General features: G+C 37.4%; 3 protein-coding genes across 3 annotated transcripts; 1 reads left to right on the plus strand and 2 right to left on the minus strand.

Moving 5' to 3' along the window:
- Positions 1-3,176: 3,176 nt before the first annotated feature.
- Positions 3,177-6,817, minus strand: LOC6646282. The gene has a single exon (XM_023177904.2). The coding sequence runs from the start codon at positions 6,774-6,776 to the stop codon at positions 3,303-3,305; it is 3,474 nt and encodes a 1,157-aa protein (XP_023033672.2). The 5' UTR covers positions 6,777-6,817; the 3' UTR covers positions 3,177-3,302.
- Positions 6,818-7,826: 1,009 nt separating this feature from the next.
- Positions 7,827-8,690, plus strand: LOC6646281 (attacin-C). The gene is made up of 2 exons (XM_002068786.4): positions 7,827-8,185; positions 8,251-8,690. The coding sequence occupies exons 1-2, from the start codon at positions 7,842-7,844 to the stop codon at positions 8,648-8,650; spliced, it is 744 nt and encodes a 247-aa protein (XP_002068822.1). The 5' UTR covers positions 7,827-7,841; the 3' UTR covers positions 8,651-8,690.
- Positions 8,691-15,450: 6,760 nt separating this feature from the next.
- Positions 15,451-16,798, minus strand: LOC6646280 (gamma-butyrobetaine dioxygenase). The gene is made up of 2 exons (XM_002068785.3): positions 15,878-16,798; positions 15,451-15,816 (listed from the first exon to the last, which is right to left on the minus strand). The coding sequence occupies exons 1-2, from the start codon at positions 16,771-16,773 to the stop codon at positions 15,495-15,497; spliced, it is 1,218 nt and encodes a 405-aa protein (XP_002068821.1). The 5' UTR covers positions 16,774-16,798; the 3' UTR covers positions 15,451-15,494.
- Positions 16,799-27,337: the final 10,539 nt, after the last annotated feature.

Genomic DNA, 27,337 nt, shown 5'->3' on the forward strand with positions numbered 1-27,337 from the left:
CATCATTGCTTATAATTAAAAAAAAATGTATCCAATTTATTCGCTTTAAGCCATTAGACGGTATATCACATCGAAAATGAAGCCCCAATTTCAAGGGATGGATATTGATCTAGGTGGATCTCCTAGGACTACCCTTCTGAATTCGTCCCTGCGATTAGGTATCAATTTTAAAAGCGTGAAATGGTCTGCAACTAAATATAAACTAATTGGCGACTGCTTATAAATCGAATCGCACAAATTCAGTTAATTAAATGAACCACAACATAAATTGTTCATTATTCCTTTCGAGCTTTATGCACTTGATTTCATTATAATATAATATTTTCTTGATTTCTTCATAAAAAATGATATTTGGAGGTTCTCCTAAGCTCAATCCAATCTACTTTATGAGATGTTACTCTACGGTTACAATTTTCTTAAAATGAAACTTTCGTGCTTTGTTCAGACGATAGTAATTGTCAATTAAAAAAAAACTAAATAAAATATAATGAAGTAAAGACGCTAAGATGCCAGTTGATCAAAAGAGTGCAGTTAAGTTCACGACTTTTTGACCAGTATTGAGAACAGCAATTGGCAATAAATAAATGGAAAAGTTTGAACTTTGTGTTGCCTACTTTTGGGCTGTTGTAGCCATTTCTCATAATTGAAATTTAAATAAAAGATTTAAAATAGAAAAAATATGTTTCTTTTAGAAGAGGATTTACTCATTATAAGCTAAGCTAGACATTTATCTCTTCGCATTTCCCTCTCTACTTCTCTTAGCTGTCTTTATATTCTTGTGTGTCCAAATCCATATACCTTTATGGCTACACATTTTTCCACATCCATACAAACACACACACCTGTGTCCAATATTAGATGCAAGTCCACCCAAGTTTTCCGGCCTTTTTTTCTATGTTGTGCGTGTTTGTTTGCGTTTTGGTCTTCTTTTATTATGTGTTTTTTAATATTCTTGCGAATAAAATTCAACAGACAAAAAAGTGGAGAATAAAGAGAAAGGGAGAGAGAGAATTAATTAAAATTTTTGACAGCGACAGCTAATAAAATGCAATTGCCACCAGAAGCTGGATGATTGCACAATGACAATGAGAACGACGACGAGGCAATGTCGACAATGCAAATATTTTTATGTTATTACAATGGGCATTTAAGTTTCTGTTGATTTCTGTCTGATTTGGCCAAAAGGAAAACTCTGACTGACTGAAAGTTGAACAAAAGCTAGACACACATACACATACAATGCAAGGGAAAAAAACAGATTTCGATTCAGATTCAAATTCAAATTCAGTTACGTCTTTGGTTTCAGTCGCTGATTTTGGCTGCTAGTCGCGTGTCATGGCCAAACAAGATAATGTTACAGCTAGCCAGCAGCAAATTGAGCGGCATTCAGTGTGCTTTTTCCTTTCATTCTATGCCATCTTTTCCGATTTGTAGGAAAATGCAAATGAAAATGTCTCAACTTACATTGCCCAAAGATGTGGAGGGAAGGGCAACCGAAGACTATTTGGCCAAAGCAACTGTGAGTTGGGAGTAAATTGGGTGGGTGAATACTGTGTTTCTGTTCCTGTTCCCTCATGATTGATCGTTGGCATCAATTTCCGAATGTTATTGCCTTCCAACCGACAGCTGGTCATTTGATAGGTAGAGGACAGAGAGAGAGGTAGTCGTTGAGCACTTTAAGCCAACAAACTTAAAGCCTATCAAAATCAACTGGTCAAATTACTTGAGTTCATTTTATATTACCTTGTCAACAGCACTCGCTGTTGGCTTTTTGCTTTAAACTCAAAGCTATATACTAGATATATTATATTCCCGTATTTGCAAGGAAGTTAAATTTACTTATATTTCGACCCACTGTGTTGTTGTTGGTTTTTCTTTCTTTCATTCATTTTTGTTTTTTTGTGTTCATTTATGGAAAATGTCTGCTACATGTTTCGCTTGCACAAACAGAATGCGAAGGAGTGTGCAATAAAATTCCATTACAGCCTTCAAAAACAAACAAAAACCAAGTAAAAAAAAATAAGAAGTAAGACCAAAACCAAGTTAACATAAAGGTGGAGAAATATTCTATACTCTTTTAGATTTTGTAGTGTGATAACAAAAACAATTATTTTTACTATGAAGTATCCTTATAAGTTCTTAAAATCTTATCTGTGTATATTAGAATGAGAGGTTGTTTTTCTATACATAAAATTCGACTAAAGATGTTTACGAAAGCGTTAGAAGCATTTTAACTTTTGTTTTATTTTGAATTAGTTCAAAAGATTAAGTTAATTTAAGAGATTAAAAGATTTCTCAGAATTATGAAGATAATTATGCTAAACATTCTTCAATTTCTGTTGTATAAGTTGTGACTTCATTGTTTAATAAAAAACACTAAATTATTGATAAGGGAATTGAAAGCTGAAGCAATATTTAAATATATTTGTTTATTGCTTCACTTCTAAATTTGGTTTAACATAAGATCAAGAAGAGATTTTTCTAAAATTGAACGACACTTTAAAGGAAACCTAAACTCTGTTTTAAATGATTACAGTAACTATAGCAAATTTCCTAAATCCTATTGAATTCATTTTCCTTTTGGTTGTAATGAAAACTCTTTTTCTTACATTAGACTAAGCTAAGCATAAGGTTTCTATCGTAAGAATTCTATCAACGCCTACCTTATATGAAGGACTTTTGGCTAACTTTTTAATTTAGGAAAATAAAGTTTTATCTTAGTTTAGATTTCTAGACATTTGCAGACAACTTTTTCGCCACTTGCCACAGTGTTGAATTAGTCCAACATTATTTTATTCCTTATTTCATATTTTGACTCTAAAGAATCTCTTTTACCTCTAATACCTGTAGTCTCCACATGAAGATTGTGATTCATTACTGGAAGTAGCCAAATACTTATTAAAGCGTTTATACCCTTCTTACTGTTAGAGTATAAGCAACAACTTGGCCAAAAATGTGGCATCTTGCATACGTTTGAGGCGGCGGCAGTCGGAGAAAAGCTGCAGCAAGTGAGTGTATTAAAAGCCAGCAAACATTTTCAAGTTACGTGAGTGCATCGCCTATGTGTGTGTGTGTATGTGTGTACATCTTTTGCATATTTTATGAAACTTGGCAAAGCATTTAACAGACCCTCTCCCTCTCTCCCACACTATGTCTTGCGAATAAACGCGGCAAACTCATTACTAAAATTTATTTTGCACTTAAACAAAATGTTTCTCATTGGAGAAGTTTCATTTCAGCTTCGGTTTGAGCTCTTGGTTTTAGAGGCTCATCAAATGCTGCCAAATTGCTGCTGATCATGATCATCGTCCAGTTGATGATACTGATGCGGCATTGGGAGCAAATGATGAGTTTCTCCAGATATCCCTCCATTTGTCACAGGGAGAACAAAACTTGGGTACTTCTTTTGGAGGCCGGGGCTTCGTTTCGGGATAATCTTTCGCTGCAGCTTTAATGCGTTGCAGCTGGGACAAAAGATTTGGTTTGGCTAGGCATGCCAAATGTGGACATAGTGAACTTTTTTTATGAATATAGCCACAGCGCAGGCAAATGTCTTTGGTAACAGAGCGAATTAAATTACTCTTTGCACAGGCTTCTATAGAACCAGCAGAAAGATTCTCAGGAATGGCCACCTCGACACCGCAGCGTGGACACTTTTCCCAAGTGCAGGGCTTTTGATCTTGTTCCAATATTTCACCACACTCTGAACAATCCTCATCGGATGTGAGAGCTACACGACAAGTTTTACGCGGAGCATAATATAAATTTTGGGTGGATCTCAAGTTCAGAGGTTTCCGTAGGTGACGTCGCCAGGTGAGCTTAGTTTTCCTGACCTTGAAACCAACCTTGGACGCCGCCATCTTGAGCTGTTGCCTTTGAAGCCTTCTCCTGTTCTCCAATTCCTTGAGGAAGGGGCTCTTGCTGCGAGACTGAAAAAATTGCGTATATTTTGCTAGAACTTCACGTAAATTTGTTGGGGAATAACGTTTATCGACATTAAATAGACCTACTGGTTGGAAACCTTTCGCCGAGACGACACTTTCTCTTCTGATTGAGAGAAGGCTACAAATTGATTCCGAATCAAAATGATTGGTTGACAATAGTTTTCGGATTCGCTCCTCATGTTCTACTTGACTTTGGCTTAACTGTAAAGCCATTTCGGTATCTGTTTCACCCTCTTCACCGAAGGACTCCACAGGCTGCTCTGTCTCATCCACATAGACATCTAATTGAGCCAAATCCTCGACTTTGGCTGCAATATTCTGTGAGACAATTTCATCAAAGATATGAGTCTTCTCCTCCTCGGTCTCATTGGCTACTTGTTTTAAGAATGAACTAATTCTGGGACTTTTCAGTTTTGGAATACTGCTAATCGACGTATCTCGAGGTCGCCCACTAACAGTGAAAGTATCGTCGGCGACGGGTGCCCTTCCCCAGGGTCTTATGTGAGGTTTTAGCTCCCGATATTGAACTCCAGCTTCAAATTTGGCCTTGCGTGTGATCTTGCGCCTCAAACGAACCACTTCCTGTTCACGAATAGTCACAACATCTCCTTGAGGAACCACATCGGATACAATTTGATTCAGATATTGCATATATTTATCTTTTAGAATAGACAACATATCATCCACAGAGAAGCCAGCTGATTCCATTTCATCGTGCAAACCATTTAGATTCTTCCACATATGATGTTTCTCCACCACTCTCATCAGGGCTCGACTATCAGGCACTGCTTTTAGTAGACTATTCTGCTCGATGGTGTTTTTAAGTAAGTTTTGTATGGGCTTATATTTCTCCTGGCTTTTCATTTCGTCTAAACTGAAGGTTACTTTGCTTGTCCCACTTGTAATTGTTTGAAAAGAGTGCGCCGAATGACTATCCAATGCAATTCGATGTGAGTGTTTATCTTTATTGGCTGTTCCGATCTTCACCTTTTCATGCTTTCTTCCTGGCAATTTTGGAAATCTATCTCTGCTCCGTGGACCATCGCCCATGGCTTGACTTTCAAGTGAATGCTCCCAACTGAGTAGGGTAGACACGGATGTTTGGCTCGAGGTTTTATCTTTTTCTCGTTCTTTTTCATTGCCCAAGCTTGATGTGCTTTTTTTCGATCTTTTCTTGAAGGATTCTTCACTTGATGGCATTTCCAATGTATTAAATTTGCTCTCAAAATCCTTTGGGGTTGGTGGTTTCAAAGAACTTGGATGCCTGCCTTTACTTTTTTTGCCCTTGGCTAAGAGTGGACCATCTTCTGTCGTTTTTCCTTGACTTGAACCTTTAGTTTTGGCTAATCTTGTATTGGATTCTAGATGCTTGGTTTGCTTTGCATTGAAACCAACATTTCCCACACTCTCAGATAATTGTACCCTTTCCAAATCATCTTTGATTTGCTCTGGTAATTTTCTTATCCTCATTTTTCGAGGTCTTCGCATAGTTGGCCTTATCTGAGGCGGTGGCTCATTTAGCTTAAATTTTTCTACAAAAGATGGGTGAATTTTTTGTGCAGGTTTTATTATTGATTGCACATTAAATGGATTTTCCACGCTTGGTTGACTTTGCTCTTTACTTGATTCGTATGGATCAGACTCTCTAGTCATGGCGAATTCTCGAGACTGACGTGAACCTGAGAAACTAATTTCTTTCTTCTTGGAACCAAGTAGACCAAGGCTTTTTTTTTCATCTAAAGCTTCGCTCCTAATAATTGATTTGATCTTTGAGCCTTTATTTTTTTTTGGTTTTAGAAATTTTTTTATTATAGCCTCATGATCTTCTATCGGCTGATCGAAATTCATAATATTCAAAAATTCACGTAATTTACGTCGTTTTCCAATTGGTTTTGTTTTTCTTTTTTTTAACTTTTTCTTTTTCTTGATTCCATCGGGCTTAACTACTTCGATCATTCCATCATCAATTAGTAACTTGAATAAATTTTCTATATCTTCAAGACTCGGAGCCCTTTCTAGAGGTTTAGGTATTTTCTTATATTTCGGTGTTTTCATTTTACCTTTTTTTAGATCTGTCTTCATTTCGGTTCTGGGTGATTGTTTTTGGGATCGTTTTGTAGGTTTGCTTTTGGGTTGATCTAACAATTTGTGATCATCTAAGCCCGATTGTCTTGGTGTTACCGTCAAGGGTAACCATTTAGATTTTTTCCCCTGCACTTCCATATCCCAGAATAAAGAAAACCCATTAATTCCTGGTTCTCCTCCTCCTTTCTTGACACGTTTTCGTGTGCTTGGCTTTAGCCCCTCCAAATCCATTAGGTATTTTCTAATGGCCTCCACTTCCTTTTCCCAGGTGTGAACTGTGCCCTCAATTGATGTATCCCTATCCGGCGAATCGAGCCAACCTTTCAAAGCTATTCTCAATTTGGTAAAACATTTATCCACTAACTTTTTGTGATTGGGTTGTTGGCCCAATTTGGTTTTAAGTTGACTCAACCTACGATCCCATTGCTCCTCTTGTTTCTGCTGTTTCTCCAATTGTTGACGTTGCATTTTAAGCGATTTGGTCCATCTTCTTAGCCATCTTTTGTATACTATTAAAATGCCATTAGACGAGTGTCTAGCCCGAACTCGTTTCAATTTAGCATCATTCTTTTGCTGAGTATCTATCAGTTGGCGCAACTGCTCCAGCAAGTCGGATCGAATTTGGCGTACCTTCCGCCAACGTGCACGGGCCGCTCGTTTGTACTTCTTCAAACGACGATCCTTGTGTTTGATCTGCTTTTTCAGCATCATCAGCTGCGTATAGCGGTGCAACAATGGTATTTGCATTTTACGAATGGAGCCAATTTCAATTTCAAAAATCAAAATTTAATTTAAAATATTTATTTTAGAAATTCACAAAATTTTTATGGGCTACTAGATCGATAACACCATCATAAGTTAATGCAATTTTTGATGTCGTTCAAATATGTTGAATTAATGGGCAAGCTTTTGAAGAAAACAGACTTTCTAAAGCAGGGGAGAGAGGTTTATCATGAAGTTCTAAAAGAAACAAAACTACTTATTTATCGTACTGATAGTCTTTAAATCCTAATTTAACTTGGGAAGATAAAATGCCAAAGAGTAGGATCCCTGTCGAATAGATTAGGCTGCACATAATCTGAATCAGTTGTTCACATTCAGTTAATATGTTCAGATCTGGCTTACAAAGATATCATAACTTAAGGCTATGTAGCATCTAGATTTCGAACAGTTGGACCACGAATACAGAATCAGAGCACTAAATACTTAATTAGAATAGAGTTTTGCGGTCGCTGGGTCTGCTTTTTTGAAAAAATTTAGTTTTGCTAGAAGAATAAAGTTTTAAAAAAATTAGTTTAGTTTAATATTAAGACCGCATTAAATTTAGCAAATCTGATAAATAAAGGATAAAAAAAATATATTCATAGCGATTCATAGCAATGAAGAAAGCCCCTAATATTAGCTATTAAAAACAGGTTTAGCCCAGCATAAAAAAAGTCATGTAAAATATAAAAGTTCACCTGATTGATTGATTATATGTATTTGTTAATACAAAAGAAAGAGCACAACAAAGAGAACAAAACGATCTTCCCCTCACTGCAGTGCGTCATCAGAATCACTCTCTCAGAACGAAGGGGACTTTCAGAAGCGGGGACTTTCGTTATCAGTTGATGCTAGGTAAATCACCTGGCCAGAACGGGTATTCACTTCCCACGAAGCCACTGATAAGGTTTGTAAATCACAACTGAAATTCAAAACGCCAGCTTATTTGGTATATAAAGAGCCGCAAACAGACTATCAGCATCCACAGTCAACCTACAGACATCAATCTAATCGAGTCTTAACAACAACAACAACAACAACCACAACAAAATGAGTAACGCAAAACTTGTTTCGCTTTTTATGGTCAGCTTGGCCGTTCTAGTGGCTTATGCTGCGGCCATGCCTCAGCGAGTTCACGCTCAACACTTGGTTTACTATCCACCACCACCGCCACCGAATAGCTATCAGCCCATACGAGTACGTCGTCAGGTTTTGGGTGGTTCTCTAAGCTCCAATCCCGCTGGAGGAGCCGATGCTCGTGTGGATTTGACCAAGGCTATTGGCACCCCACAACATAATGTGATTGGACAGGTGTTTGCTGCTGGCAATACCCACACTGGAGGACCACAGCCTGCCACTCCTGTGACCAGTGGTGCAACTCTGGCTTACAATAAGTAAGTTGCAAAAGATTAGAATACAAATTGTTCAACCATTAATCAAACATCTCTTCCTGCTATAGTAATGGCCATGGCTTCGACTTGACCAAGACCCATACACCAGGAGTACGTGATAGCTTCCAGCAGTCTGCCCATGCAAATCTCTTCAACAATGGAGTACACAATTTGGATGCCAAGGCCTTTGCCTCACAGAATCAACTGGCCAATGGCTTCAAATTCGAACGCAATGGAGCCGGATTGGACTATAACCACATAAATGGTCATGGAGCACACATAACTCATAGCAATATTCCCGGGTTTGGCAAGCAATTGGAATTGGGAGGCAACGCCAGATTATGGGAATCTATGGATAGAAATACAAAACTTGATCTTAGTGGCACTGCCTCAAAATGGACAAGCGGCCCATTCCAGGGCAAAACCGATCTGGGTGCCAATTTGGGTCTATCGCATTACTTTGGTTAAATTGAATGATATATAAAACAATTTTTGTTATAACTTATAAGTGAAAATGTAAATACAATAAAATTATATAACAAAAAAGTTAAAAATGTATTTTTGGAGACCTTTATTTGTCTCTTCTTTATCGCATCTGCAGAACATTACAAAAATCGACTTAAAAGTGTGAAACAATTTGTTGATGTTAGGAATTTTAAAAATGTATTTTATTTAGAAACATTCCCAATTGAAGTGGTGCTACTTTTAGCTCGTCAACTGTGTAATGAATAACATTAAATTTCTAAAGATCTTAAGCAAAAGGACACAACAAGGCAGGAGACCATTTGTTTTCCTGATGGTCAAAGGTATACATTTCTTTTAGTTTTCCTTTTGATTTAATTGCTTTACTATTTAGCATTTACTTACTTACTTATTTAGTGAGTAAAACATTTAACCCGCATCCTTTTTGCAAGGGTTTCTTCGATTTAGACATTCTCTTAAGCAATTTGTTTCTTCTTAGTTTTTGAACCAGGTGGAAAAGTCAATATTGTGGTTGTTTGTTGGAAAATATTAACTAAACTGTCTCTCTGGCCTGGGGTAAACCTCAACTATTTGCATACAATTTGTAGGAAAATGGAAAATAATCAAAGCAATGTTCAGCTAGCCATGAGGAACAAGCACAAGCACAGACGTGGAGAAGAGAGAAGGCATACAATACATATAATACGAAGGATTCTGTTGAAGCGAAGCCAAAGATGGAAGGATGTGGCCGGTTATAGCCAGCTACTTAGCAAACATCAACACCTGTTAAGGGTTACACTCGAGAACAAAGCTGTAAATTGGCCTGGTGGTAAGTGAATCCAACCAGCTGAGAAGAGGCAACCAACTAACCACCAGGAAGCCAACAACAACAGCAACATCTAATCAATTTTAACAAAAGCCAGAGAAATGGAGAGTGGAGGACTGAGAAGGTGCAGGCGAGATTTTGCTGACCGCAGGCAATGCCAAATGGTTACCGACCATGACTATGGCAAAATGTGCAGCAGCAGTCAACATAAAGAACCGAAATGAACGCAAATGAACGAAGATGAAACATGGAAGGACGTGGAGGGAGGGCGGTGAAAATTAGGGGAATGAAATGAAATGAAATGGTTGGGATTTTAACTTCATTATGAGATTTGTATAATTGTTAACCAATTTACCGTTACGTTTTGCATGCCACAAGCCACAGAAACGGCAACAGCAGCAGCAACATCAAGCTTACTTGATATATTGTCCAAATTATAATGCCCCGGAAATGTTATTAATTCCAAATGCTACTCAATTTGTGCACTAATTACATTGTCCTTGTTGTTGTTCTTGTTGTTGCCTCAAGCCAGGCATTTATTCACATTAAGCTGATGTCTGCTCTGTTCCAAATATTTCGTTTTTATAATTCACCATTTCACCTGTCATTTATGCAGGTACGTATGTGTGTGTATATATGTGTGTGTGTGTGTGTGTATGTATGTATGCGTTCATTATTCTAAATACGCTTGGCATAAGGATTTCATAGATTTCATCTGCATTCAAGCCGAAGCACACAAATTTATGTTAAACCAAATATGCATGAATGAAAATATAGAATTTCTCACATTTTATCTCTGCATAAAAATACCCTGGAAATAAATACAAGTTGGCTAAAATTCTATATCGTTACGATTAAATACTCGACTGCGATTTTCTACTGATTAGGCATAGTTATGGAAGGAACCATTAATGTGGAAAGACTAAAACTTACGAAAATTTAAACTCAAGTAACCATAACCGTTTAACATAACCGTTTTCGAAGAATGATATAGAACAGCAAAATCATTAAAATAATGTTTATTTCAATTTATTTTAATTTCGTTTCATCAGTTTATGATTTTGAAAAATAAGAAAAATATTGATCTATGATATCTTATCCTTAAGTCTAGGAGGAAATTGTATAGTTTTACAAAAAATTTCTAAGTCTTAGGACTTTAAATTCCATTCCGTTCCAATTTCCTCTGTAGGCGCTTTTTAACTCGAAAAATATTGAAATATGCATCAGGGATATTCAAAGTATTTGATTAAGTATTCTCATAAACCGCTCAAAAAATATGTTTTGATCTAAAGAGATATTTATGGATGTTTTGAAAATTTTTTTCTAAAGCTCTTCTTAGTTTTAGCAAGCTTTAAAATTTTTTAACCAGGCTGAAACGATTTTTGACATGACAAGATGTCAAAACATAAGAATACACTAAAATCTCCATTACTGGAAATTATATTATGTTTTCTAAAGTACTTATAATTTTTTATTCATACTAAATATTTACATTTTCAGCTTAGAAAATCAATATATAAATTTAAAGTAAATATTTAAAAAAGTAGGCATTAATATTGATAATTTTTTAAGGTAAGCTTAAGTTGAAGCTTTCAAAAGATTTGACAAAAATTCTAGAGTATAAACGAAACTATGTTTTATCTTTGGTTTGCAGAAATTTATTTCACTTTCAAAGGGCTGTTAACCATGTCGAACGATATCCCTATCCCACCCCTACGGCTATATACCCCCCGCCACATTTTGCCACTTCCGGCATATATTAGCCTAATTACAAAATATATATAAAACACATATTTGCCATTGTTTTATGGCCCCAAAAACCATAAAATGCGAAATTCAAATTCAGTGACTCTTTTGCTTATCTCTATCTCTCTCTCTCTCTCTCTCTCTCTGTTTGTCTGTATGTGTGTTGGTATGTGTGTGTTTGTAGCTGAAGTGGCACATTTTGGTTTTTGGTTTCTGTTTCCGTTGACCTTTAATTATTTTGAAAACCACTTTCGCTTATTGAAAAACGAAAAATAAAACAAAATAAAAAATAACAACCGATATGATGCAACCAGAGCAAAAAAAAAAAAAGGAGAGAAAAAAAAGAAATATATCCAAACACACGACGAGGACGAATGTTTATTGATCCGGCGGGCGCGAGATGCTTTTAAGATGCTCACATAAAAATAATAATGATGCAAAGGTGTGGCGAACACACAGAACTCCACAAAAAGTGGAGGTGGTTTTGGTGGTGGTGTGGTTTAGGCAGCTGTACATAGAAATAAATATTTATATGGGCGCCATCTATAAATTGAAAGCCAATGGCAAAAAAAAGGGTTGCACACACGACAGGTGAGACGACTACGACGGCTACGTCTTAGCTGGCAGTAGTCAGGAGTTAGGTGTGGGAGTGGGTGTGGGGAGTTGGGTGGAAGCCAGGACTTATGAGCTTTGGTGCACACATTTGGACTTGGACATTTTTACGATGTGATTTCACATAACCGCAACAGACATGGCAGACAACAACTACACACTTTGGTGATAAACTTGGAAATTGCTGCAAGAACACAAGAATTTATTACACTCCAGCGGCAGCGGTTGCTCCCTTTCTGCCCACTTCCACTTCCCGTCTCCTTAGTCACATACTCTCTCTCTCTCTCTCTCTCTCTCTAGCCTTAACGTCAAGTCCCCCAAGTTTGCCAATTCTAATAAGCAAAAATAAGCAGTTGAGCTACGCTAATATCCTGAATAAAACACAAGAAAAGGCAAAAGAATATAAGTGTCACAGGAGAGAGGATGAAGTAAGAAATGGGCGGAGATGTAGAAAGAGTTGACATCATTTTGTTTGTGCTATAATGACATATATTTTGCCCTTGATCATGCATGACCAAGTCATTAATTTGATATCCAAAAAGAAAAACCCTTTTTTGCTTATGCCCATGTCAGCAGAAAGAAAGGAGGACACGCAAAGATGTGAATGTGGATGTGGATATGGATATGGATGAGGATGTGTCTCTGGATATGGATATGGTTATGCTCCTTACTGTCGCACTTGAGTTGATTTAATTCAATTCATGGACGACAGACAATGATGGCGTCAATTGCCTCATGTTTATCATTGTGACAGTTTCTCTCCCTCTCTCTCTTTCTCTCTCGTTGTCTCTCTCAATCTCGTTTGGCAATGTTACAGCGAAACATCAGATAGCGAATGGGAGGTGGACCGTGGTTGAATTTGGAAGCGGAAATTGTGGAAATTGTATGTAAGCGGCATTAGTTTGGCAATTGTGCAAGTAGTAGACTACAAATTGAGCACATTATTTCGAGAAAACCCCTTTTTGGCCTGTCTCTCTGGCTTGCACAGCGAATAAAAGCGGAAAATGTCCCAAATTCAGTGGTATGAAAATCTTCATCCATTTTCAGCTCAAAAGTATGCAACCAAAATGTATAATAGTAGACTTGTTTATGAAAAATCTAATACGAATTGGCTTGAATTGTAATCGAATGGTTTTTAGGCCTTTATATCACTTTAGCCGATTTCGATTATAATAATGCTAATGGATTTGTATAAGAAGAAAGTTTTTTTTAACAAGTCAAGATTTCTAAATGAAACTTTATGATCTGCAGACTGCGATGTCCTAGACCTGTCTTTCATTCATTTATCCCAAAAGTAGTGTAGTAGTATACATTCTATTCTGAAAAGGAGTTTACTTTTTTATATGCTTTATTAAAGAAAGATTCCGATTGGTTGATTGCTTATTGCTTAAAATCGTTAATAAGAGAAATATTTTTTATCGTGATCAAGAAAAGTCTATGATCTGGTGACCCCGTTGTCATAGATTTTGTTCCTTTTCATTTTAGTAACATATTGCATTCTCAAGAAACATTCCAAGATAAGCGCTACTTTGTTTTTCCTTAATTTAAAAATTTACGCCAAACTAATACTTAAAATTTTTCGAATCTGTCTATTAGGCTTTGAAGTTTAGGCCGAGAAGTATGCAAAAAATATAGATGACTTAAAAGTATCAAGATGACACTTAAATTTATTAAATTTTTATGTATTTATTTTTATTTTTTATAAGTGAAACTCTTTGTTCGACTATCTTTATGTAATTGAACGGCCTCCGCATTTTCAATTTTAGACTTAGAGTGCAGTTTAGCAAGAACTGAATTGAGACATGTATCGATTTGCCTTAGGTAAGATAAAATTGAAAAAATGCTGTAAGAAATTTGTGTTTTTTTTCAGTGTGCCATTTGCCCTTTAACACATTTAACACACACTCGTAGAAAAGGAGAATTTTCTTTCGGTTTTTTTCTTTAGCTGACCCTGTGCCAATTAAGTGCGGTGGTTGCTTTGGGGTTAGTTGGGAGTTGAATTCGGACCACCCTAGAGTGCAATTTAGGGCAGGTTTTCAATTACACATTATGGCTGCAGTAAAAAGTTGTCGCTCTTCCTCTCTCTCTCGCTCCTATTTCAATGTGACTTGCCCTCAGCCGAAATTGGATTTGGTTCTTCAAGTCGGTTTGCTTGCACTTACCCCCTTTGGTATACACACCGACACCCTCCCTCCTCCTTCTGGTCGACTATGCCTCTTCGAGTCGTTGACTTTTATGAACTTATAAACAAGAGAGAGGCAACCCTTTTTGGCCTGTTGCTGTTGCCACAGTCGCTGCGACTGCCACAGCCTTATTATGTGGATTATTAGAGGGATTTTCCATGCTGCTGCTGCTGTTGTTGCTGCCTTGAACAAATTCATGTGCTCCAAACAGCTCCTACATGTATGAGTGTCTTTTCTTTTTCGTGCGGTGAGCATCAATGACATAAATAAAAAGATTTCCAAAGGATTTGCCTGCGGGAAACCACATACACAGAGTCGCAAGTGGAATTGTCAGGGCGGGGATGGTGGGTGTGGATTGAGAGGCAAAGGTGCCGTCAAAATGGCAAGTCGTAAAAATCTTGCCATGTTTTACTTGTGGGTGACGCTAAAAGCTACCAGCAACGAGCCAAGTCAATGTTGATTTTGGGCATTGCCAGAAATTGATAAACAGCAGCAACAACAACAACAAAACGACGACATCAGCTAATCGCAAATACCACAAATAGCTATAGTTAGAGCAGCAACAACAACAAGTAAATAAAACAACTTTGTTGTACATCTTGTCTGAATCAGTTTGCTCGACTGATAAGCTAATTTGCAATTCCATTCCAACGTAAACAATGACGTGTACTGGACTTTCACTTTGTCTCGCGTGTTTACTTTAATTGATTTGTGTGGCCAAACAAACCAAATGATCGATCAAGAATCACCCTAGGAACAGCAAATAATAGGACTTTAATATTATTTATAATTTTCAATGGTAAACCAAGTTATTCACATCAACAAGAGAAAAACTTAAACTAGTTGGGAATTACAAATAAAGAGAACAAAAATTCAAATGATTTTAGTGTTTGGCAAAATATTGAATTAAAAACTCACAAATTGGTGTGATTGTCTTTCAAATACAATTATAAGAAACGAATTTTTGAAAAATATCTAATTTTAATAAGCTGCAAATTTACGAAGAAAAATCAAAATTAAAAGATAACCCAATAAACCAAATATACAGTCCCGACAAAAAACTTCAGCAAATGCTTCTCTTATAATGATTTGATTTTAGTAACTAAACAAAAATTTATTCAGAAAAACTACTATAACTAAAAATGTTGAATTTGAAAGTCACTATCTTTCAAAATTGACTAAGTAAATCAAGTTAGGGTTCTTCAAATAACTAATTAAGCCTTTTGCTGCACTAATTAAGCCTTTTTTTAGAAAACATAATTCGTCAGATTTGATTACTAACAATTTTAAGCCAGAAATCATAAGATACCTGCATAGATTCTCCAGCCTTTCTGTAAAACATTTTATTCAAACTAAAAGGAAGTTTCAAAGACCTTGAAAAATATCTTTAAACAGAAGATTTTGGATTATAAGAACTTTATTTATAATTTTAAGCTAAAAGTAGGATATTGTAAAAATATAAACATTCATAAAGAATTTTTGATTATTTATCTGCAGTTTGAGATCTTTGTAGAATGCGCCATCGCGAATAGACTATATCCCAGTCCAGGAAACCGCCAACAATGTGTCGAACATTCTGTTCAGTATCCGCATAGCCCGTGCGTCCGTGCACAAGACGCAAATTATTGAATGTGAGAACATCTCCGGGTTTGGTCTTGAACTCGTATGCCTGCTCGTGGGCAAGGCGAACGAATAATGCCATGGCCTCATACCAGGGACGCACTTGTTCTGGATGGACATTAAAGTGACTGTCGCGTTGGGGAATGCTGTGATTGATGCGCACATAGCGACCATCGGCGTCAACGCTGTAAAAAAAATGTACTGGCATAAGAGAGTTGTCTTTGCATTAAAGTGTGTTCTACTCACTTGATGACCGGAGACCGCCAAATGTTGTGAAATTCAAGCTGATTGTCGTTTCCAATGTCTGCCCAATCTACTAGCGTTTCGGTAAGTATACGAAATTGTTCAGGATATTGTTGCTTTAAAATATCCGCCACATGATAGGCATCTGTAAGAAGGTTCCAACCACCAGGCGAATCCGATTGTTCCAGAGTGTGAAGGAGAGTCACTCCCGGTTTATACTCAAAATAGGGCATATCGGTATGCAGGGGCAATGGAGCAGCCAAATAGGCATAATTACTGGCTCCGGGTTGGGCCCTCACCGAGAACTCCTCACCGTAAGTGGTGCGTCGCATGAATCCCACACGATTACATAGATGTCGCACCACGTCAAACTCCAGAGGGGCCTCTTTGATCAGGGCCATGCCATAGACAGCCAATTGATAGAGCCATTGCTGCAGTTCATCATTGTTTGAGATTAGATCCTGATAGAGAAATTCCTTTTGAATCAATGCAAATTCCGTGCCACTCCAATGTCTTGGCTCTGGCCGATAAAAGTTCTGCAAGTAATGCGAACGATTTGCCAAAGAGAAATCCCTTTCTCTTAGCCAACAAAATGGGTATTCAGAACGATGACCATCATTCCATTCAATGTAGAGTATCTCCTGCTTTTGATCAATGTTCAAATGGTAAACTCGAATCCTTTTCGTATCCAAATGCTGCCACAGCTGAGGCAAACGACTGCGGGTCTGATGCAGATAGCATTCCGAACAGAGACAATTGTCGCGCAGCCAAATGTCGGGAAACTGCATAGGCAAACCCAATTGATTGGATTCATCGGGCACCAGGATCAGAGGCAAAGAATCCTGCTCGAAGTGATGTTCCTCTTCTGGGCCATGTTGCTGCTGTTGCAGTTGAAACATTTTGTGTATTTTTTTAGTTAGACAACCAGCAGCTAGCTCTTTCATTTACTGAATGATGAGTTGAGGGGGACCTAAGCCCACGATTTCAATTTGGAATTCATTCACTGTACAAAATCAGCCCACTTTAGGTCCGGGAACCGATAACTGCTCGCCTGATGGTGCTGTTGCTGTTGATGCTGCTGCTGCTGCGGTTGCTGCCGCTTCTGTTGCTGCTTCTGTTTGTACGGTTTTTGAGCTGAGATGACACGATATTTACCCGTATACGGGCCGGATTTGGGGCGCCATAATTCGAAAATGCTTCGGTAGAATCACAAACAGAAATCCTAATTGCTAGAATGAAATTCTCTCTAACAACATTTTAGATACTCGTATAGGGTAAGATAAACTTACATACTTATACACTTAGCGAAATTTAATTAAAACCAACTGAATTACTGTACTTACAAGTGAAAAAAAGATGCAATGCATTTTCTACTACTTGTGGGCACTTTTATGAGTTTAATTAAATTATAATTACCAAAAGTTTGATACTCCAACAATTAGGATCACAAATTATGATCTTAAAAGCTTCTAATAAAAGCTTTTGTTAAGCTTATTTACAGTGTGTCAAGTGCCAATTAATCTGCCTCGAACTTTAATGTCTATTTGAATTCTGATGTCTTAGCAATGTAGTTTAGCTTAGTAAGTTTAACTCTCTCTATGATAGTTTCGGAATTTAATCAATTTTAAATAAGTGTAAGAACAAGTATTGTAAAAAACAAACCACTGCTTCAGTGCTAAAACTAGTTGAGAATTATAACTGAAAGCAGCAAATAAAGGGGTTATAAACAATTTTAGCAAATTGACAAAACATGGCAAATACATACATCAAATTAATACAATTTCTTTTTTTATAGACAAATCCGTCCCTGTAGCAGAGCACTTATCAATTCTGATATAATGCCAGTGCAGCAGTTTTTTTTCTTCCCCTCTCTCTCTCTGTTCCTTCTTGTTGCCCGTTTTATGCATATAAAATTAAAAATGCAAAATTAATTTTTTTGCCAACGTTTGCCATTTTTGCATAATTGTTTGTCATCAGCTAGCAGCTAGCTGGGCTCTTTGTCCTCCACCACCTGCTACTCTCTCTCTCTCTTCTAGTACCTTGTTCTTCTACTGTTGCTGCCGTTTTTTTTTTCTCTCTGGCCCCATAGAAAATGCTGTCAATCATTGTTAGATCGAATGCTGATTGGAATGTATGCATGTATATGAGGATATATCCTCTCTGCCGCCTGACAAGACAAGAAGAAATACTGAACAATGCAACAAAAAACACAATATTCAACGGCAACATCATCGGGAACAACAGCTACAAACAGCGATTTTTAATTATCACTTTCGTATTTTGTTTCAGCTTCAGCTGGCTTTTTACACGCCTCAAACAATGGGAATTCACAAGCACTAAAAGCTCAACAGGAGTACTCCAAAGTAAGGGTATACACAAAGTCCAAATACAAAGCATCAAAAATCAATCAACAATATTGTGAAAAGAAATACTAAATAGATTCACATGGCAAGTTGTGCCTTGTCTCTGATTGGAAAAGCATTCATAGAAAGCTTAAAATAAGAGTATTCCAATTTCGTTCTTTTTTTTGTTTGCTAAGATCTATGCATTTCACTTTATTATTTTCAATTAAAAACATTTTCGCAGCCCATTCACAATTCTGAATTCACATTCAGAATGCTTCATTGTGAGATGCCAAGAGTGAGAGAAAGAGAGAGATGTAATGAGGTGTAAATGAAAATGCATTCAAGTGACAGTTTTTACCCATTCTCTGCCAGCCTACCTGCTGATACAGCATCGGCAGCAGCAGCAGCACTTAACAATAATATAAACACAAATACACAAATGCAACAATAGTAGCAAATAAACAATGTGACAAATATCGAGAGACACCAGAAGAGGAGACATTGAGAAACAGAAAGAAAAGGGGAACATGATGATTTGCTCCTAAAAGGTTTCTGCCTAGTAAAAAGTAAAACAGTTTCTCTTAGCCATGATATCGAGTAGAGATTTAACTAACAACATTAATAAGCGCAACCACAATTAAATAAATTAAACTTCAATGCGGTTAAATAAACCACAAAGCAGTGGAATAAAAAATGTTCATTACTTTCATATTTTTCAATAACTAATTTTAACAATATAAATGATAAAATAAAATCCAATTTGTTGGCGATTAAATTGTTCACATTTTATTGTTACATTAGTCGTTTTTTAATCGTCTTTTAATTGCAGTTTTGGTGTATTGTACGCTTTTGTAATTGGTTTTGTGTATTTTTGTTATAATTCGTTGTAATTCACAACTACTTTTAGCATTAACGATATAAAAGTACCTTACATTTACCGAAAGAGCTGCCTTCAAAAGTTGCTTTAGTTCGGAAGGTTTTCAAATACAGTCAAAGCTTGGTAATCGGGTTGTCATTTTCGGTATGTCAATGCATTTGAAATACTTTTTGAATCGCTTAACTTATTAAAGGACACATATAAATGTACTAGAATTGGTTTAAAATATTTTCTAATGCATCCCTTAATCGCAGATTTTTGCATGTCTTTGCTATTGTTTGTACTCCAGTTGATTTGCCCTTAAGTTACGTAAGTTTTTTACTGCCATATCAGAATTAATAGTGAAAACTATGATTTTACTTTGATAGCTATTAATAAGTATGTTAAATACTTTAAAAAACTTTAAAATTTATGGCGATACTTTGTTAGTTGTCGAACAATGGGAATCTAATGTTTGTGGGTTCTTTTTTGGGGCGGTGGCTGGACTGAAGAAGGTCATCATCATCTGGAGTATTGCCACTCCTTTGAGACCTTCACAATTCCATCCAATTAGTGAACAACTTGGCTAATGTTACGATTCACGATTTGGATGCTGATGCTGGTTCTCCTTTTCAATTCCGCTCATTGTGGAACGCATAATTAGGCGCTTGCGATGCCAGCGACTCTGGGCCATTGTTGGAGACACTTGAAATAAGCCCAAATTGGCTAGCTGTTAGCCACACCCACCAACCCAAACAACCAACCACGCCTGCAACACTCCAAATCTCTAGTTCTCTTCCTTCTCAAAGCGCGTAAATTGCCTCGAAAAATATGTAGAAGAAAAGGAAAAGAAAAAAAAAATAGGAGAAAACAAACAACAACGACAAGAAGGACAAAATAAGTAGTAGGCAGATTTGGGCACTATGGGACACATAAATAAATATATGCCCACAAAATCCGTAAATATGATTAAGTGCCAAATTTATTTACAGCTCCCTGGTTGCCTTTAAAAAGTCGCATTCGTATTCGCAGCCAGCCGGGGCACCTGCCGGAAGCCGCGTGGCAGCCGCGAGGCTTAGTGCCGCTACTTTAACCACTTCTTTTACCATTGCTCCTGCCCCGCGCGTCCTGTTAGCCTTAAGTTCTGCTTGGGCGTCGGCCAACTCGATTACAATTACGTGCGCTAATTGCACTTTAAACGCGTCCGAGCTTGTCACAGCAGCAGCATTTCATTCCACTCGCCCCTTTTTGAATGGTCGCTCGCCTCGAACTTCGCACTCCGTCACTTTTTTTTTTTCCATCTTTCCCATTCTGTTTTGTTCGCCCGCCCGCACATTTTCTGCTATTTTTCATATATTTTTTCCTACCATTTCCTTTTGGCAGCCAGCAGCAACTTACAACTACATAAATTTGCAAACATGATGTCCTTGCTATGGCAGCGCATTATATTCCCTTCGCTGGTGCACTCCCACATCCACATCCACATCCACTTACACGTCCAGGGCTAGGGCTACTTCTGTAACCTCACCTGCTGCTGCTGCTGCTGCCCAACTTCTTCTTCCACATCTGTTGTATTGTGGTAGCAGGCAAGTCATCGTCATCGTCCTTGCAGTTGTCCGTAATTCAAAGTGACGCTAAATTTAGTTTAATACACACAAAATCCCCATAAGGTACCATGGATTAGAAAGCTCAAATGTACTGCAGAAAAAAATTCAGTAATCTAAATCATGTAAGTGTGCAACAAAAGATTAACTGATTCGAACTCATAGCAAAGTTATTAAATAAAATGTTGCTTTGTTCTATTAATTTTAGCAATAAAGTAAATACAATCTTAACAGGATTTCAGAAATGTAAATATGAGTTTCTCTACATAATTAGTGGATTATAATAAAGCTTTAAAAAATATTTTACTTGTGATATTTACTGTCCATTGATTTCTGGAATTCTAAAATATCCAAATCTGTTGAGTCTGGATTGATTCCGGCGACTTAAGGTCAACCTCAGCAATGCAATTGCATCCCTATAACGCTAAAACTAGTTGAGAATTATAACTAACTGAAATGAAAATAGTTCGACAAAGCTTGGAATATCAGAGGTAACATTTTTATCACAAGTCTTTACTTACAAATGTTCTTAATAGTCCTCAGATCTACTCAGATCTACTCAGAACTAATAAGTAATTAGTTCTATATTTCTCATGTTATTAGCCTTGTAGAGTCTTCGAGTGATTATTTTAGAACTTATTATTAACATAAATGAATACTAGAACCACCGACATTATGGCTAAGTTTTTTATACAAAAAAAAACTATGTATATGCCTATGATTCATCACTTAATTAGCCTCAAGATCTAACTAACTTCGTGTATCAAGAAGACAGTTAGTCTATCTGAACAAGGCTACTTTTAAGGGCCATTTAAATTGATTTTGAACCATTGTAAAAGCAGGACCCTTGCATCAACTCTTAGTTGGCAAAGTGGCCCTTGTGAGGTGTGTGTGTGTGTGTGTGTGTGTGTGTGTGTGTGTGTGTGGGGTAACCAAGGCGTAAGACCATGATGTCTGTTTTGCCCGCACACCTTTCACCTGCGTTGAGGTCTATGATGGCTGCTGGTTGCCAGCCTGTTGGTTCTTTTGCTCATTTACACCTTTTATTACGTATGCGTGCGTCGAGGACGAGAGCAAAAGTTTGTAAAGTTTAGTTTGCCATTAACGTGGTCATAAGCACTGGGCCCAGTCACATTGCTGCTGCAACACTGCTTATGCTTGGCTATTCATATGCAAAAGAGAGCAAGAGACACACTCGCCCACACACACACGAGGTGTGCTTTAGGAGTTAAACAAAAAGCAAAGAAACTTTTGCACATAGCAAATCAAAGCTCAATGCAATGTAACTTTACTAAGCGGGGGTATGTGTATTTGTGTGTGTGTCTACCATGTGTGTATGTGTGTGTCCTGTCAAAACCCAAGTTCAGTTTGGCATTTCTTCTTGCTCCTTTGCCTTGCGGGCAAAAGTTTTTTAATGTGAAAAGTGCAGAAAGAAAGTGCAACCCTCATGCATGGAGAGCATGTCATTTAGCTGCCCCGCCGCTGCCCGCCCCTCTTCACTCCTTCTGTGTCCCCTTTTGCTTCTTCTTCAACTTCTTCACCCTGTTTATGTCACTGCATTTTAATTTACTGCATACCTTGAGGCTCGCATGCCAAGTGGCAAAGTCCAATGTACGGCTGAGGCTGACTTGTTGCCTCCACTGAGACAGATTTACCTCCGCCCCCGCACCATTCGCCATTCGCCAACTCGTCCTGACATCTTGTGGCGTTACGTTTTGCATTTTACTGCAAATTAAAGGATTTTCTTTTGCCTTCTTCGTTGTTTTTTTTTTTTGTATTTCGAGTTGACAACTTAAGATACTTAGGCATAAAAAGCCTGTCATACATGTCTATCTCTCTCTCTCTCACACTGTGTCTCTCTTTCTGCTTGCATCTTTGTTTCTCCGGGTTCCCAATTCCTACTGCTACTTCTCCATACTTCTGGTCCTCAACTCATCTCATGTGTGCAAAGAGAATTAAGTGCATGCTGCGCTTTGTTGAGAATCACTCGAAACAAAGCCATGAGTTGCTGCGGGCAGGCGCAACCCTCTAAAGTTACCGCCCCAACCAACCAATTCTCCCCCATCCTCCCCCCTCAATGTTCTTCTCCCAGTAAGGGTCGGCGGCTTTGGGTTCGAGTTCAGCCCCTTCTGCATCCTCTCATTTACCATTTTCTTGCTTTTATTTGTTGCCATTGCCAACACCTTTTCGCCTGCGTCCATTTTATTATTTGTCTTGATTATTATTTTCCATTTGTGCAAAATTAAAATACAACAACAACAAAAAGAAAGAAGAAGGAAAAAAGCGGGATACAATAAAAGAATGGAGGGGGAAAAACCAAACGGCAGCAGAGAAAAAAATGCAAGCTTTATTCAACCGCAACGGCAAGTGAGATGATAAAAGAGAGTCAGGGCTTTGGGTGGGAATAATGTGGAAACTGAAAACTTTTCATCAAAAATCAGCCAACGGCTAAACTGGACATGGAACAGGCACAATCTCAGTGAAATGCCGCCGCTCAGGCCTCATCTCCTGTCCGAGGCAGATAGAAAGGGACGACGAAAAGATGGAGGGCTGATGAGGGGGAAGGACAACTGCAAGGAAAACTCACTCTGACAGCTTGCCATGAAAAGCTCGCTTTGGTGTGACAAATCAAAGACTAACATAGCCCAGCCGGGGACCCAGGGATCGGACCAGTTTCAGTTCCGTTCCTCCCCCTCCCCCCACGCCTCTTTATTATCCGCTTTGGTTAGACAGAAAACACAAAACGCACGCTTCAATGGCACAATGTGATAGAGTGTAAGGGTAGAGAAAGTAGAGGGCATGTGGTAGACATCACGGGGAATGGGAATGGAAATGTGTTGATACCAAAAGAGAGACAATGACAGCTTCAGCGGTTAGTTAATGCCAAAGTTAGCCATAAATATAAATATTTATCTGCATGAATATTATCGAAAAAACAAGTACTCAGCATAAGTAATAAAACAAATGTTTAAGAGTAAATAAAATGCCAATTTGATTTCATTATACAATGAAGTAAGTAAGTCGTCTCGCCGACTTAGGTATACCATACACCAGTAAAGCAAACATTTCAACTTTGTTAAACAAATGCATTTTCACATGCTTTTTACAAGCATATCTTAGTATCTCGCTCACTCAATCAGACGAGCACCCTAGCGCCCCCACCAGCCAACGGCCAACTCCGGCCTTATGGAAAAACGTTTATATGCATAACTCGACTGTTTTTTGTCCGATTTTGATCAAATTTAAGTGTGCCAAATTTGGTCGCATAAGGTAAAAAAATACGGGAGATAATCAAGTTTTTGAAATTGCGAATATACATATTTGGTATGTATATTCGCATTTACTAAGCGAATATACATACCAAATATGGTGGCTCTAGCTGGAATAGTTTTTGAGATAAACGCTTTTTTTAAATTGCGGGGGCGGAAAGGGGCGTGGCAAAAATTTGAAATAAACTTGATCACTCTACATACTACACGAGTCTACATACCAAATTTGGTGGCCCTAGCTCTTACAGTCTCCGAGATCTAGGTGTTCATACGGACAGACGGACAGACGGACGGACGGACAGACGGACAGACGGACGGACAGACGGACATGGCTAGATCGTCTCGGCTGTTGATCCTGATCAAGAATATATATACTTTGTGGGGTCGGAGATGCTTCCTTCTGCCTGTTACATACATTTTGGCGACTTTAATATACCATTTCACCCTATGGGTGTATGGTATAAAAACTTACGTAACTTAAATTACGAACTTATATACGATATACGAAACTAATATCTCATCTGTAAACCCATATAATAAATGCAAACTCTGAAATGTATATATATGTACATGTATATAGCTTGCTTTAAGGGAAATATAATAATCAAGGAAATAAGGCATGTAATAAAATGAAATGAATTTATTAAAATTAAACGCCTCTTGGATCTGAGAATCCATAAAACGACTTCCAGCCCTACAAGTTAATGATAAATCTCTGTAAGATTTTCGTCGTCTGGCCAATAAATCTGACAAAATTACCTTCTGTGCTGCCTATGATTAAAAATAATATAAATTAGTAAGATTTATTGGCCTCAAGTCGGCCAGTTTTGATTTAAATCTAACAAATTTGATCAAAATCATAACATATATAACATGCCTCAACTGTCCAACCTTACACTTTAGAAACGAAAACTTCAAAAATACCAGCCCCCTCTCGATCCGTTCTAGTTCCACTCTAGAGAATACATCCCAAATAATCCAATTCCTTAATCTCACGCAAACATACCACACATAGGTAACCATGTAAATATGTAATGAAGTAAGTAAGTCGTCTCGCCGACTTGGGTATACAATACACCAGGTGAAACAAACGTATAGAAATAGACAAGATTTATTAGTCTGCCAAATTTGATCGCGATGGTCAAAAAATTGCAAGAGCCAATCGGTTTTTTCTAAATTATGGAGGCGGAAGTGGACGTGGCAACATATTAAAATATATGTATTCTGCACGCATACTAAGCCAATATACATACTAAATTTGGTGACTTTAGCTTTGTTAGTTTTCGAGAAAATCAGTTTTGTTTAATTTGCGGGGGCGGAAATGGGCGTGGCAAAATTTTTAAATAGTCAATATCTGCGCGTCGATTAAGCTAGCTTACATACCAAATTTAATGTCGGTAACTTACATAGTTTTTAAGAAAATCTGTTTTTTGTAAATTCCGGGGGCAGAAGGGGGAGTGGCAAAAATTTGAAACAAACTTGATAACTGTACATACTACACGAGACTGCATACCAAATTTGGTGGCTCTAGCTCTTATAGTCTCCGAGATCTAGATGTTCATACGGACGGACGGACGGACGGACGGACATGGCTAAATCGACTCGGTTGTTGATCCTGATCAAGAATATATATACTTTGTGTGGTCGGAGATGCTTCCTTCTGCCTGTTACATACATTTTGGCGACTTTAATATACCACTTCACCCTATGGGTGTATGGTATAAAACTGCTAAGTCGAAGGCATTAGCTGCCAGCACTTTAGTTCCTAAGTTATCAATAATTTTAATTATTCCTAACTTTATTATAAATAAATAACATATTTTATCTCCAAAAAGCACACGATAATATTGATGCCTGTAGATCCTTATCTACACAAAAAAGTGTAAAACAATAAACAATAAACTGAAGGCTTAGTCAAACTTAAAGAAAACTATTTCCCAGAAATTTAAAAGAAAATAAAAATCCTCAGAAGCTAACACTTTGTATAATTGAGATAATTTCCATGAATGATAAGGCAAAAATAATGGTTTCAGTAAACCGTAGCGTTATAAAATATAATAAATAAAGTGGGAAAACCACAAAATGCACTCCAACTGCCTCTGTAAGTATATGTATATACTTTATGTTTTTGATAAGCATGTATGTATATATATATAGGTATATAGGAACGATGCTATAAATAAACAAGAATAACAAACGACAAGCGCATAAAGAAAAGTAAATAAAAGCATGATTAAATGTTGACTTTTATTTAATGTTTGAACACTTTGTATTTGTAAGCTGTATTTATCTCTAGAAGTTTATATGCTTATTATTTGTACAATCATTCAGAGAACAATTTAAATGACTGGAATGTTTCCAATGATTTTCTCAGCTATTTCACGTGATTTAAAAATAAACACATTTAAATGAAAAGTTATCTTATTATTTTCAGTAAACTCATTATTTCTCACTGTGCATCCAATACGCTTTGATATATCACCTTTGTGTTTTCCTTTGCCAATGTTACCCATTGTGATTTGCTTTTCATTTAAGTCTATGTTGCCCCCCTTAACGCTGCTTCTCCTCCTTCGACGACGATAACTCGAACATCTATGTTGATCCTCAGGATAAGGTGTCATAGTCACACCGATTTCATATCGATATGTTGTAAGATCCTCACCGCTCTCTATGACAGTTTCCTTATTAAAGATCAATTCACTGGCGTCGGTCAGACGGCCAATATGGTCAAAGGTACATTTGTTTCCATAAGACTTATAATCCATTAGATAATGAACTTTATATTTGGCTCCATAATCGAATAATTTGCAATCATATAAATACGAATCCCGATGATTGAGAAATTCTATTACAATGGCTGCTCGCGTATTATTGGTTGCTATGACAACATTATCCCAGGTTAAGGCTCGCCGATTTGTTGATCTCACATTATTCAATAGCAAAAGTATTTTATCTTCTGAATCCCTAGATAATACATTAATTTTGAAGTTTGCTCCAGTGAATTCCTTCGTTTTTGAACCAGCAAAAGAGGTTTCTTCTATTTCGGAAACGTCAACGTAATAGATTTTTTTGTTCAATGATTCCGTGTTATAAACATAACGCTCAATGGCCAAAACATTCTCTTGACGTAACGGTGCAGTCAATGCTGTTGAATAGGTTTCTATTTGTTTAAATTCTGGTATTTTTTCAAGTTCTGCATACTTATCTCTGGCAAGCCAATTGGTTCTATTTTCATTGTTCTTAATATTGAATAATGGTTTATCGGGTAGCTTCAAGGGGATCTTAAGGTTTGGACAATCGAGCGGTTTAGTGATCCAATAGCGTAAATCACTCAATGAAGCATGCATATTAACTTGAATTAGCCAACTCTCCAAGAGCCATTCAATTTC

Source organism: Drosophila willistoni (genome assembly GCF_018902025.1).
Source record: "Drosophila willistoni isolate 14030-0811.24 chromosome 2L unlocalized genomic scaffold, UCI_dwil_1.1 Seg72.1, whole genome shotgun sequence".
Classification (NCBI taxonomy): Eukaryota; Metazoa; Arthropoda; class Insecta; order Diptera; family Drosophilidae; genus Drosophila; species Drosophila willistoni.

Coding starts and splice junctions, on each gene's coding strand:
- LOC6646282 (XM_023177904.2), bottom strand. CDS start 6,776: ATGCAAATACCATTGTTGCACCGCTATACGCAGCTGATGATGCTGAAA.
- LOC6646281 (XM_002068786.4), top strand. CDS start 7,842: ATGAGTAACGCAAAACTTGTTTCGCTTTTTATGGTCAGCTTGGCCGTT. Junction 8,186..8,250: donor GCAACTCTGGCTTACAATAA/GTAAGTTGCAAA, acceptor TTCCTGCTATAG/TAATGGCCATGGCTTCGACT.
- LOC6646280 (XM_002068785.3), bottom strand. CDS start 16,773: ATGTTTCAACTGCAACAGCAGCAACATGGCCCAGAAGAGGAACATCAC. Junction 15,817..15,877: donor TGGCGGTCTCCGGTCATCAA/GTGAGTAGAACA, acceptor TTTTTTTTACAG/CGTTGACGCCGATGGTCGCT.